The sequence below is a fragment of the Carettochelys insculpta genome, chromosome 3, assembly GCF_033958435.1.
Source record: "Carettochelys insculpta isolate YL-2023 chromosome 3, ASM3395843v1, whole genome shotgun sequence".
Lineage (NCBI taxonomy): Eukaryota > Metazoa > Chordata > Testudines > Carettochelyidae > Carettochelys > Carettochelys insculpta.
The window spans coordinates 4,523,797-4,538,322 of NC_134139.1; the positions used below are offsets into that span (position 1 = coordinate 4,523,797).

Sequence of the window (14,526 nt, forward strand, 5' to 3'; positions counted from 1 at the left end):
AAGATTTGCTTTACTCCTTTTGAGCTGCATGGCAGGCAACGTACAGTCAACAAATGAAAACGACAACCTTAAAATTACTGTATATAATTTTGTACAAGACAAATTTGCCTAATTTTAAGTAGCAAGGTAATTATGACTTGAATGCTTACTTTTAATAAAGGATGAATTTTTTCTACTGGGAGAGACAATGGATTTCTTCGTTTCTTTTTTTCAATTGCAGACTGGGCATCGGCTATTGCCCACTTATCAATAGGATGGGGAAAACTTTTTTGAACGCGATCCTTAGGAGACAAAACAAGCACTAAGAGCTCAATGCGTAATCAGATTGTATTCAGCAAACAGTATTCTTGTTTAGACAGATACTCCACTGTTAGAAATTGAAAGCACCTCCTTAAAGGGAATCATTCATTTTGATGCAACCACGTTTTAATGTACAGATAGAAACTAAAGGTATACTAGAAACTGTACACAGACACATACCCTACATGTTGTATGCTAAATATATATTGCATACAAAAAAAACTACTCTCAACAAACGTTAAGGTTGCAAAGTCAAGCGCTCATCAATTAGGAAATAACAGAATTAAGGTTGCCTGTGCAACCTTATATCTAAAAAGAGGGCTGAATTAATACTACATTTGATTACATGCTCATATATTGTTCCCCCACTGGATTTTTGCCTTAATGCACAAGATGGTTGAGACTGAGAGAATAACCAGAGATGTGTTAACTGTGCATAGGACCTCTGTCTCCCTTGTTGAAGAAGTTGGAATAAGTAGTAGTAAATGGAGTAAAGGATGCAGGAAGAAGAGGATGGTAGTTTAGACAGCTGAGTGATACCATGGAGAACTGGATTCTGTTTCTGTCAGTGTTTCTAGAGGATGCTATGCAAATTACTTAACAAAACTTTTTATAAGCAGCCACTGACAGAGTTCTTCATATTTTAGGTGTTCATTTTGGGATCTGATTTGCATAAATACTGAATACGCATAACAAAAACAGAAATGAATGACAGCTTAGCTTTGAACAAATAATGGTATAAAAATATTAGAAATGAGTCTAGAAATCTCACAGAAACCAGGCCTTAGGCATCTCAAATTAGGTATCAATAACTAGGGTGACCATCCATTCCATATTTGGTGGGACGGTCCTGTATCTGGGACGCCAAAAAAGGCGCCCCTACTTATTTACCAAAATGGACTAATTGTCCCATGTTTGGGCCCCCCACCCGCTAACCTTTTTCGCCAGCAGCTGCCGGCCGGAGAGCACTAGGCTGATGCATCCGTGCCACTTCCCTGGAGTTCAGGGGGAGGGTGGGGCAGGAGTGCCAGAAGCTGACGTTTCCCTGGGGCTCCAGGCAGGGCAGGGAGTGCCGGAGGCTGCCGTTTCCCCAGGGCTGGGGAGGACAGAAGCGACGGCAGCTGCCGCCTCCTTCCTAGCACCCTGGGGCTTGCTGGAGCAAGGAGGAGCTGCCCCTCCCCCTCATATCTCCCTATCCTGTATTTGGGACAGGGAGATATGGTTGCCATGCCTCTAGCCAGTGGACATGTCACATTTATATCTCTGTGCTGCGCCTTACCTCCCCATCTGTAATATGGGGATAACAATGCCCTTATATCACAGGTGTGCTGTGGAGTTTATTAACCTTTATGAAGCACTCAGATGCTACAGAGGAGTGCCACAGAAGAGGCAACACAGAACTTAATAACTATCTTCAAAGCAGGGTTTGAATAGTGTGCTGTGACTGAGACACAAAGCCACATGCTGCATAATAAAAGGTTACAATAAAATACTGAGTAGCTGTTCTTTCAGTGAGCTCAGTCCATGCTGTGCACTAAGCAAGACAGGAGTCCTGTGGGAAAAAACAGTCTGTGATCATTTAATTGAAGATTAGTATAATACATACACAACATGTGAGCCAAATTAAAATTGCACAGGGAAGCTTAATTCTGCCGTTTCCAAACTTGCAAGGTTGTCTTTGCAATCTTAAAGTCCTTTTAATGCAGAATTTGTGTGTATAAATTCCTAGGTTTTTACCACAGTAAACTAAAACACAGAAATTTCAGCAAGTCAGTCTCTATGTACGTTAGCCTTTTGAGCAAGGGATAAGACACATTTTGACAATGGGGTTCACAGCTAATTGCTGACAAGAGAAGAATCTTCAGTCAGAAATCCTGAGTTCTATTCCAAGTTCAGAGTGCAGCATCTTCTTGTGGCTGCACACAGAGGCTATTCAAAGGCTACTGGTACTGTATCAGCTTTAGAAATGTCATGATATATTTCTGGTAGAGCTAGTGATGGTATTCATGGCTCAGTGGGTGAGCGCAATAGTGATTCCAACAGGAACTGAACATAGTTGGGGGTAATTAATACAAACCCCTAATGGGGGTGACAAGACTGTGGAATCATACACTGTTATGACCTAGCTCAAGAGGCATGAAAGACAAAAAATTGGAAACGTTTTAAAGATCATGGCCACCCTAATTTGGGAGAAGGGACAGCCTATCCTGCTTACAATTGCATGTCAGTTCTTGGGCTGAGAGAGACAGACCCTGAAAAAACTGTATTAGTGTAAGCTGGGCAGTGTCTGTTGAAGGTGGGTGATTGCCTAGTAAGCCAAACCCTGGACAAAAGTTGTTTATTGTTTGTAAGACATGTTTTCTCTATAATGAATTTCTTATGAATAAATAACCACTTGTTAACTCTGTGACTGCTCATGGGAGAACAGGGCGCTGAACTAACAGACCTGCTGAGATTGCCACAGGACTCAGCCCAGAGAAAGCTGACAGTGAGAGGACTGAGACTTTAAATGAGATTCTCTCAATGGGGCCATGACAGGGTCTGAAGTGTGGGTATCTCCAGAACTGTGATAATATGTGCTATATATAGTAGAGTATGTATACATTTTATTCATATATACTACACAACATATAGAATGATTCCAGTGCACAAATCTGACACTAGATATTAAAATACTGGAAATGTTACGGAGGACCTGGGATATGAAACCTGCTTTTGGTCCTGTGGAACTCCTTGTGAGACGAGGCTGGGACTATAAAAGGGTTTAAAAGAGAGCAACATAAATTCATGGAGGTTAGGTCCTTTAATGGCTATTAGCCAGGATGGGTAAGGAATGGTATCCCTAGCCTCCGTTTGTCAGAAGCTGGAGATGGATGGCAGGAGCGAGATCATTACCTGTTTGGTTCACTCCCTCTGGGGCACCTCGTATTGGGCACTGTCAGCAGACATGCTACTGAGCTAGATGGACCTTTGGTCTGACCCATTATGGCCATTCTTATGCTCCTATGTTTCTGGTTAGCCACTGATACACACATTAGTACCATACTTCTTCCATGCACTTCACTTCCATCATACTACATACAGTGGATACTCAGAGTTATGAATACTAATGTTACAATCTTACCAGTCTATAAATCCACCTCATTTTGAACTAGGAATACACAAAGAAGGCAGCAAAGAATCCATCCCACCCACAAACACTGTACACCACGATGTTAAATGTAAACTACTGAAAAAAGAAGTAAGTTTAATAAAGAGTTGACAATGTAAGGAAAGAGTTTCTGTGCTTCTTTCATTTAAGATAGTTAAAAGTAGCATTTCTCTCTGCATAGTAAAGTTTCAAAGCAGTAACTATTAAGTCAAAATTCAGTTGTAAAATTTTGAAAGAACATAACTCTGAACAACATGTCATAAAACATTTCAGAATTCTGAACATCTGCACTTTCAAGGTGTTTGTAACTCTGACATGCTACTGTATTTCTCACTAGAAGGGCACAGTAAACAAGAAAACTTGTCGCACTAATAGATGGTCCAATACAAGATGTTGCCTCACCCACTGTATTGCTCTAATATCCTGTGACCAACAAGACTACGACATTTATTTCTGATGACATTTTAAAGTTCTAATTTATTAGACTATTCATTCACAGCAACCAAAATTAAAGCTGCAAAATACAGACCAGATAAACACTCTCTGTACCTCTACATCCAGAAAGCTTCTTGGCTGGGCTTGGCACAGCATATTCAACAACTGCAGAATTAACTCCTCAACATACTGTAAAGCATCTTCAGCCGAGGAAAGTTTAGGATGGACCTGCACCTGAACCTACATTGAACAGAAAATATATTTAGCCTTCCACACTTCTACCCATGAGTATGGGCTTTATTTTCAAAACAATTAACACAATTCAAAAGAATTTCAGGAGCTTGACACCACAGACTTAAAACCTACTAGAGAGCCAGAATTTTATGTCATATAAGTCTATGGAACTACTCCAATTTGTGCCAAATCTAACCTACCGTACTGAAACGAACACATTTTTGCAAAATTTAATGTTGATTTAGTTCTGCTTTAATGTCTACAAGACACTGTCTTAGCAGTGAAACAGCTATGCATATTTAAAACAAAACAAAACAAAAATGTATATTTCTTCTCTCTCCATCTGTTGCTTGAAGACTAAACTGTTTAGGCTGGAACGGGCTGTAAGAATACTATACTTAATGTAGCATAAGCTACCCTAATGCAAATAGCAAAATAATTTCAAGGTATAGGTACTTGTGGTTCTATAGTTCCCTCTTTCTTAGAAAACTTAATTGTCTTGAAGCTTAAAATTTAATCAAATTTCCCAAAAGGGTGTGGCTTTTACCAAAAGTAAATTTCCTTTATTGTTGTCTGAAGGAAGTTAAACTCTCTCAAGTGCCAGTAGCACTGTTCTGAATACTTGATTATTCTGAACCAACCTCCAAAATAAAAATATTTGGCCTTATGGCATAAGGGACTGGCAAGAGAGGGGGTTTTTGCTGAGAGAAGCACGTCTACACAGCCTGTTTACTGCTGGTAGCTTCTTCTGCTGCCAGTGAGATTTTGTGCGGCTATGCTAATCAGTCAGGCAATTATGCTAATGAGTAGTCATTTGCAATTGCAAGACTGCTCATTAGCATGAAGCTGCTGGCAATACTCCTCCATGTAGACCCAGCCCATCGGAACAGCTTGATGTTGAACCTTTAGTACAGTGATCTGAAACTGCTGTGCTGTGGCACACGAGTGTGCCACAAAGCGGCACTTAGTATGCATCAGAGAGCTGAGCGCAGGGAATGCAGAGAGCTGCTCTGCACATGCTCCCTCCATTCTTTGGTGGGAGAAGTGTGTGGCAGTGGCGGCTGCTCTGGTGAGTTGCCAGCAACGAATTAGAGCAGGGAGGGGCTGGGTGATGCCTGGCTCTGAGGGAGGGGATGGGATTGGATTGGGTTTAAGCAGAGTACTGGGGTGCCTGGCTTTAGGGGATGGGGAGGGCATTGCGCTAGAGCGGGGGGTTGGGGAAAGGATTGGGTTATATATATTGGGTGTGCCATGAAATTATAACCAGTGCTGCAATGTGCCAAGAAGTGATAAAGGTTGCTGAGCACTGATCTAATATAGTTAAAACCTTTATTTACACAATTTTGACTCACACATTACTTGGATTAACATGAGCCAAATCGTGAGGGGTGGGGAGCTGGGAACCAGGTGACTCCTGGCTCCCCTCCACTTACAGGAAGCTGGGAAACTGACCAGCACAGAAGTGCTGGACAGTTTCCCAGCTCCTGCAAGAAGGGGAGCTGGGAGCCAGGTTGTTGCCTGGTTTGCTGCTCCCTGCTAGTACCAGGAGCCAGGAAACTGACCAACGCTGCTCTGCCCACTTGCATGAAATTTGACTTACACAACCTGGGACACAACCAAGATGTAAGGCAGGGATTTACTGTATTATGTCTTTTAAGAAATGCCTGTGGCTCATTTTCTTTATAATTGGCCTTTCTGTGGGCTCTTGCCTACTATTTCTCTGAGTTGGCTGAAACCAGTCTTTTGCAAATCCAGTGTCCATGTTTTGCTGTTCCCATGTTCACCTTACCATAGGATCCTGAATTTTATCAGATCCCTATCACTTTCTCCCCAAGTTCCCAATCACCTTCACCTTCTCAACAAATTCATTCCTGGTCAAAACCACATCCAAAATAGAAGACCTCCTACTTGTTCCCTCTATTTTCTGAATCAGAAAGATAACATCTACACATTTTAATATACATGTGAACTCAGAAGATGAAATTAACGTTCAGTTTACTGAGTCAACACATAATCTAACATCACACTCTAGTAACACAGATTATTTATCTGAACACTTGACACCACCCTGAAATGATGGTAGAACTTCTTCGTTCTGAAATGTTTATCTTGATGAGACTATAAAAAATAACTGCTTAAGCCTTTCACAAAGGCTTCAGAGAGTGCTAAACTAAATCGTGAAGTTTCACAGTCAAGTTAGTTCTTTAGACTTGCAGGCAGACAAGTCCTGGATTTCAAATGCAAGATACAGATGGGATTGAGCTGAATTCTTACTGGGGTTTAAAAAAAAAAAAAAAAAAAAAAGAGAAAAAAGCAAGCATTCTGATTAGCTTCTATGACAAAGTAACAGGCTCTGTGGACATAGGGAAGTCAGTGGATGTGCTATACATTGACTTCAGCAAAGCTTTTGATATAGTCTCCCACAACATTCTTGCCCATAAATCAAGGAAATATGGATTGAATCCTTGGACTATAAGGGTGTGTTTATACTAGCCAAAAACTTCGAAATGGCCCTGCAAATGGCCATTTTGAAGTTTACTAATGAAGCGCTGAAATACATATTCAGCGCTTCATTAGCATGCAGGCAGCTGCAGCACTTTGAAATTGACGCGGCTCGCCGGCGCACGGCTCGTCCAAACGGGGCTCCTTTTCGAAAGCACCCCGCCTACTTCAAAGTCCCCTTATTCCTATCTGATCATAGGAATAAGGGGACTTCGAAGTAGCTGGGGTCCTTTCGAAAAGGAGCCCTGTTTGGACGAGCTGTGTGTCGGCGAGCCACGTCAATTTCGAAGTGCTGCGGCCGCCCACATGCTAGTGAAGCACTGAATATGTATTTCAGTGCTTCATTAGTAAACTTTGAAATGGCCATTTCTAAGTTTTTGGCTAGTGTAGACATAGCCTAAGATGCACAGAAAGCTGGCTTGACAGTTGGGCCCAACAGGTGGTGGTCAATGGCTCAATATCTGAATGGCGGTCAGTTTCAAGTGGAGTGCTGCAAGGCTCGGTTCTGGGGCTGGTGTTGTTCAACATCTTTATTAAAGACCTGGATGAGGGACTGGATTGCACCCTCAGCAAGTTTGTGGATGACACAAAGCTAGGGGAAGAGGTAGATACGTTGGAGGGTAGAGATGGAACCCAGAGTGACCTGGATAAATTGGAGGACTGGGCCAAAAGAAATCTGATGCAGCTCAAAAAGGAGAAGTACAGAGTCCTGCACCTGGGGTGCATTGTTATAGGCTGGGGACTGACTGGCTAAGCAGCAGTACAGCGGAAAGAGACCATGGGGTTATGGTGAATGAAAGGCTGAATATGAGTAAACAGTGTGCCCTTGTAGCCAAGAGGCTAACAGCATATTAGGGTGCATTAGGACGAGTATTTCAAGCAGATCTAGAGAAGTGGTTGTTCCCCTCTATTCTGCACAGGTGAAGCCACATCAGGAATACTGTGCCCAGTTTTGCGCCCCCCCCAGTATAAAAAGGATGTGGATTTGCTGGAGCAGGTTCAGCGAAGGGCCACAAAAATTATTAAGGGGCTGGAGCACAAGACCTATGAGGAGAGGCTGAGAGATTTGGGCTTGTTTAGTTTACAGAAGAGAACACTTAGGGGTGATTTAATAGCAGCTTTCAACTTCCTGAAGGGGAGCTATAAAGATGAGGGTGAGAAACTGTTCTCAGTTGTGTCATATAGCAGAACAAGGAGTAATGGGCTGAAGTTAAAGAGGGAGAGGTGTAAGTTGGCTATTAGGAAAAACTATTTCACCAGGAGGGTGGTGAAGCACTGGAATGCGTTGCCTAGAGAGGTGGTAGATTCTCCATTCCTTGAAGTTTTTAAGTCCCACCTTGACAAGGTCCTGTCTGGGATGACTTAGTGCAGGTTGATCCTGCTTGAAGCAGGGGACTGCACTAGACGACCTCCTGAGGTCCCTTCCAGCCCTATAATTCCATGATTCTATGAAAATAAATCTACCAACAACAGTATTACACGCAATAGAAGGTGTCAGCAAGCTCAAACCATGGAATCATACCATAAGTGACTATTTCTACAAGGATAAGGGGCAGTTAACGGACACATTCCTTGACTAGGCAGATAACCTGTCCAAATAGTATCTTTTTTTTTTAAATAACTGCTGCTGTGTAAGTTTCTGAGAGAAGTAATCATGTTAGTCTGTATCTTTGAGAACAGCAAGAAGTCCTGTGGCACCTTATAGATTAACAGATATTTTGGAGCATAAAGCTTTCGCGGGCAAAGACCAGCTTCCTCAGATGCATGAGTGGGAGAGAATGAAGCCACCTTCTGTCTCTTCAAGGGAAATCTGTGCAGCTCTGTTGTCTCTCCCTCCCATGCTCTGAGCTCCTAAGTGAGTCACTTACCAATTAATGCTTCAGACTGAAGCATCTCTGCTATGTCTCCCCCTCTCCCCAGTCCCTGTTCTGTTGAGATGGAACAGGGGAACATCTTGACTTCAGTGCTGCCCTCTCCTCTCCATACCCCACCCCCGCCTGCATAGCTAGCAAGAGAATCCTAGCAGCAGCACTGCTGCCGATGGAACGTGGTGGGGGAGGGGCAGCTGAAATTGTTCTGCTGGCTATCAGCTGGCTGAACTGGAGAGAAATGCTTAGGAGGCAGGATACAGTCTCCGATGCTGCTTTTGCCCATCCCAGTCTAGTCCCTGGTGGGAGTGAGAGTCTGTTGCCTTATTCCAGGAAGCATATAGTGAGCTGGACCAATGACCTTATTTTAAAAACTGCAGGAGACCTCTGCAGTACTAGTATGGTTCCGGTAATCTGAGTGAAAAGGAACAAATGAACACAGCTATTTTGACAAGGACTGGGCTTGCTTGACCTAGGAGAAGTGAGGCCCCACTCTCAGGACTCACCAGTTAGGCTATGTGCTTGCACTTCTGTTTGTAAAATTTTTCTTGACAGAGGTGTGAAAAAAAATCACCCCTGACATAAATTTCACCAACGAAGTGCAGGTGCATACAGCACTATACTGGCCAGACACACTCGCTGGCTGACATACCTACCATCGCCTATTGGGGGTGGTTTATGCTGACAAGAGAGCTTTCTCCCATTGGCATAGAGTGGTTACACTGGAGATCTTACAGTGGAACAGCTGCAACAGTACAGCTGTGCTGCTGTAAGGTCTATAGTGTCGACACAGCTTAACTAATTTGATAAGTCTCCCTGGCAGCAGTACCCTTAGGCCTCATTCTAGCGATACTGCTGTTAGCTACGCTGGAAGTACCAGGGCTGCTGAGATCTGTAAATGGACAAAGGCATTCTTCAACTGCAGCTGAGCAACTCGGCTGTGAAGGCACAGAACAAACTGACATCTCAGTAATGGATGATCTGGGGATCTTGGCTGCTGGACTGAGTACAAAGAGAGGAATCTGCTCAAACTGTCAGAATTACAGGGCAGATGCATGAGGCAGAAGACGACACTGTCTTGCATGAAAACACACAGAGGCTGGAGTAGAAAGGGTTCAGGTGGCCCAACAACAGGCAAAGGCTGGAGAGAAGTAGAATTGCAGAGACATGGACAATCTGTCAGAGCTAATAAGCAACGGGAGTGCTTGTGGTCAGGCAATGACTGAAGGCTGCTCAACAGACTGGAGAGATTACTTTCCAAGGCAGGTATATCGGGTTCTGAGGAATCACATCGGTTCTTGCTTGTGCACTGGCTGAACCTTGGCTGGCTCAAGGAGGACCAATCACAAGACTTGCTGGTAATTGCCTCTCATGACTCATCTTTGGCTCAGGAATGGCTTAAGCAGGCTCAGGTGTTAACTGAGAAATGGGCAGGCTCAGTGGTAACTCAGGAATGAGTCATCACATAACCAGAATGCTTGCAGTAGAGCTCTCAAAGAACATACCTCCACTGCCCCCCACAGCACTGATTTATAAAATTGCGGAAATAGTTGTAATGGAAAGATTTTCATTTATTTCTTCAGTGGAGATGTCAAATATGTAGAAATCTGGCTTCCTTTCTTCATTTACTTGGATACAAAACAATCCCCAGCTGCCAAAGTAAAGAATCTACATTTGTGAATATCAAATTATTTTCAATAATAACTGAAAGGAGTGGCTTCTGGATCTTTGCCAAATCACAAAAAGAGATGTTAGTTTACCTGAAATAGAAAGATTGGACTATGCACTGACAACCGAAAGAGTAAAGAAGCTGAACTGGAAAGTGACAATTTGCAGTTTTTATAATGGTTTGATGGGGAAATATTATGGGCAGGGGAGACAAAAGCATAGAAACCTTCTGTACTATAAATTACCCTTTTAATAAGAAATTGCTATGAAACAACAAGAGATTGTCTGTGAGTCAGACTTCCCCCAAAGGCTACTCAACTACTCAGAGTTCAGGCCTTACCAAATTTATGGTCCATTTTGGTCAATTTCACGGTCATAGGATTTAAAAAAAAAAATCATGCTTACCACTCTGAAATTTCAAAATGTTGTAATCCTGACACAAAAATGAGGGGAAAATGAGAGTGGGAGGCAAAGAATGGATTTTAGGGGGGGTGTATGTATAGTACTGCTGCTCTCTTTCTTCTGCACTGCTGCAGGCAGTGCCACTGCTTTCAGAGCTTAATAGCTGAAGAGTCGTGGCTGCTGGTTGGAAGCCCACTCCTGAAGGCAAAGCCACTGCCAGCAGCAACACAGAAATAAGGATGGCATAGTATGCTATTGCCACCTTTACTTCTGTATTGCTGCCTGCAGAGCTTGGTCCTCAGTCAGCAGCAGCCACTCTCTAGCCACCCACCTCTGAAGGCACCAACACAGGAAGTAAGGATGGTATGGTACAGTATTGCCACGCTTAATTCTTCACTGTTGCTTCAGAGCTGGGTGTATGGCCAATAGCTGCCTCTCTCCAGCTGCCCTGCTCTGAAGGAAACCCAGAAAAAACGGCAGAAATACCACCAATCCCCGAAAATAATTTTACGGCACTCCCTTGCAACTCCCTTTTGAAACAGGGACCCCAGTTTGAGAAACACTGGTCTCTTCCAGGAAGTCTGTGTAATATACAATAAAACAACATAAAAGATCAGATTTCATGGTCTGTTGTTTCATGGCAGTGAATTTGCTAGGGTCCGATTGCTAGTCAGCACAGTCAAACAAGCCATGGTGAGTTACACAGCTAGCTGAATTAAGTGAACAATTAAATCTCCTGGTAAAAAGGAATACCTGGATACTGTACTCAAACCCATACACAATACAAGAACATCTATTCCTCTGGATACGTGGTGATCATGCCCAAGTTTTGCTATCTTCAAATTACACCAAGTATCTGCATTTTCTCGAATCTCCAACTTCAGCAACTCTATATTGCTATGAAAGATTAAGAGAGATGAAAAGTTAATTAATCTCAGTTACTGTACACCTACAGAACAGCTACACCTGTGTTTTACACAACATCTAGTTACCAACTGCTACCAAATGTACGTTTTGACACAAATTGGACGGTGAAGGAGCTACTCAGTTTCCTTTTCCTACAATCTACAAGAATGACAAGAGTTCAGAACTACTGTGCCACTGAAGATAGTACAAGGAAAGCCCAAAATAGGAAATGTAGTTGAAATGAGAAATGAATGACATCCAGTGTTGCTGTGAGGAAGAAGTCAAGGAATGGGCTTGAATCAAAACAGTTTCACAAGCTGTACCTGCTTGAATGCCTCAGCACATCTATAATATAGTTTTATAACGCCTTTTGAAGAAGTTTTTTGTTCATATTGCATTCAAAAGAAAAAAAAACAAGCATAGGAAGCTGACAATAGAGGAGTTACTGTATCTCTGGAAACACTCTGGGTAAGATTATTTACAATTTACTATAAGGAAATTAATATTTTTATCTCTATCTATGTATTTGCATTCCCCCTGCAACTCAGCTCTGTCAATGTGGATAACCAACTTTAAGTGAGTGTAAGTACCAGCTGCCTTGTTGTATATAATGCTCAATTATTTCATAATATTTTGTATTGATGTGGATATGAGACTGTGGAATATTTTTATGGAAAGATCATCAGTTCTTTTGATTTACTTCTTCTGAATATCATTAAAATCTTTAAGATATTTGTCAAGTAACAACTGTTTATATCACAAAAACAAAAGTTCAGAAGAGAAGCAAGCTCTGGGTAGACATGAAAGATCTCTACCATATGAATGATACTATAATGTATGAAGAGGTGGCATGGAGGGAAGATTCATCACCAGGTGCAATCTCTTGAAGACTGTTTAAATTCACTAGACTGGAAGAATCTTCCCTGAAGTTGCTGGAAGGCACTGGTTCATGGATAAGGACGTAGCTAGACATCAATTTCCAAAGCAGCATTAAAATGACAGATTTTTGCCATCCCCAGTCACCTGAGAGATGTCACATTCCAGTTTTCTTCAGCTTCACACTCAGCTTATGTTTGTATAACCATCATCTTGCTGCTTATGCAGCCTTAGCTTCTCAAAGCGCAAGCTGGCTTTTGTTCCTTGCTTTGGTGGAATGCCAGGAATAGCTTGTCCCTTGTCAGCATCTTCAAGTTATTGGAAAGCTTTGTGTTCTTTGTTTTTGCTCCCTCAAAATACCACTGATCAGTCAAGGAAACCTCTCAGAATGCACAACATCATCTTCTTGATTTGGTGCACTCGGGTCTATATCTGACTTATTGAACTCTATGTCTGTCGTAGTGGAGAATTAGAAGAAACAAGTTAAGGTTACATTACCATTTGATCTGTTTAAGCACTGGAAGTTTGAAATGCAGCTGTTCAGAGCGAAGATAGAATATATTATCAACAACCTATACAGTATGTATTTCTTAAATTTCACCCTAGTTTGACAAAATACCCTTAAAACAGGACTTGAATACTTTGTGTATACTTACTTTATGGATTTTGATTTCTTATTTATTTCAAGCATCCCAGACAAAAATAAGAATGTGTCATTTTGGGCCTTAATTGTTCCTTATTACATACCAACCAAATGTAGCAAGTGGGTAATGGCAGGCCATTCACAGCCACCATAATGATGAATATTCCACTATTGCATGTTGCTTTCCTCACTGGCTTGGAATATTCCATCAAAGAATGCACATTTTGCTCTTTTGCCAAACTATCCATATTGTTATACAGATCAGAAACCTAGAGCCTCTTACAGGCAGACTTGAAACAGCTACCACCAAATCCTGAGAATAAAGTGTTCTAACTTTGTGCAAAACATCCAGCTCTCAAGAGATCTGGTATTTGTCCAATTGCTCGTGATATTCAAAACTGTCATTTGCATGGTCTTCTCCTATATCGTCAAGATGATGAAAAACATCCCATCACATCATACTCCCAAACTTTCCATGAATGCACAAAGAGGCTCCTGCCCCAAACCTACCTGGCACCATCTATCAGGCTGCCCCAGAGATTTGTATATTTGAAGGATTGAGCCAGATCAGGAAACTTCACTATGTGATGGCTGGTGCAATACCATCAGCCATGGGTACTTTGGCTACAACAATGGTCCTTACTAGACTGTGTGTGTGAGTGATGAAGATGCTTTGCCCATATCAGGGCATGTAACGTTTTAATTGAACACAGGAAAAGGAAGCTTTCTTGTCAATTATGTATTATGCTAGATGCACTAACCAAAATGGGTAAGATGTCTAAAAACAGATGAGTAGACAGCAACTGATGTTGCAGCATACTTTCAGAGATCAAACTCCAGTTCATGTTGCAACTTCATACCATAACTAACAGTGTCTTTTTTTCAAAAATGAGAACAGGCACCAGAGCCTCTAGCTACAGGTTTAGCCCACTTTTATAGGACGATTTGTAGTTGCAAAGCTGAACAATTGCACTGCTGAGAAATCTGATGCACTGATAAAGATGAGTTCCCAGTTGATCTTATTTTCACTGTACCATCTTTGTCCATCAGCTCCAAGAGATCCATGACTTCATTCTGGTGGCTTTTCCCCCACCACACGCATGCCTGTAGAATTCAGCAACATATATAAGTTTAGCTTTTCCACAAGCTTTAAAGTTTAAATGTTCATTAACTTGGTTGTATTCATGTACTTATCTCTGACGCTTTCCCAATGGGATTTGATGAAGATGGATGCTGGTTAAAGGCAGAAGCTTTCTTTACTCCCTTTACACCAAGAATAATGGTAGCAGCTGAAACCTGGGATTCTAGATTTGACAGTCTGTATTTAGAATGCAGACACAAAACAGAGAGTGGTCTCAAGAAGAATCTAGGTTTGAGAAGTTAAGATTTGTTGCATCACTGCAAATAAGTGTGTGTGTATGCGTGGTGGGGGACTGGAAAACTTAAGGACATAAGAATGGCCATACTGGGTCAGACAAAAGATCCATCCAGCCCAGCGTCATGTCTTCTGACAGAGATCCATGCCAGATGCCCCGCAGGGA

At 42.1% G+C, this 14,526-nt stretch overlaps 1 protein-coding gene across 1 annotated transcript in view; it reads right to left on the reverse strand.

The window, feature by feature from the left end:
- Positions 1-14,526, reverse strand: part of SOS1 (SOS Ras/Rac guanine nucleotide exchange factor 1) — a 90,267-nt gene that overhangs the window by 71,031 nt on the left and 4,710 nt on the right. Inside the window, exons 2-3 of the mRNA XM_074989287.1 lie at positions 4,001-4,126; positions 150-281 (exon numbers count right to left, since the gene is read on the reverse strand). Coding sequence (XP_074845388.1) covers positions 150-281; positions 4,001-4,126 — 258 coding nt within the window. The remainder of the gene's footprint in view (positions 1-149; positions 282-4,000; positions 4,127-14,526) is intronic.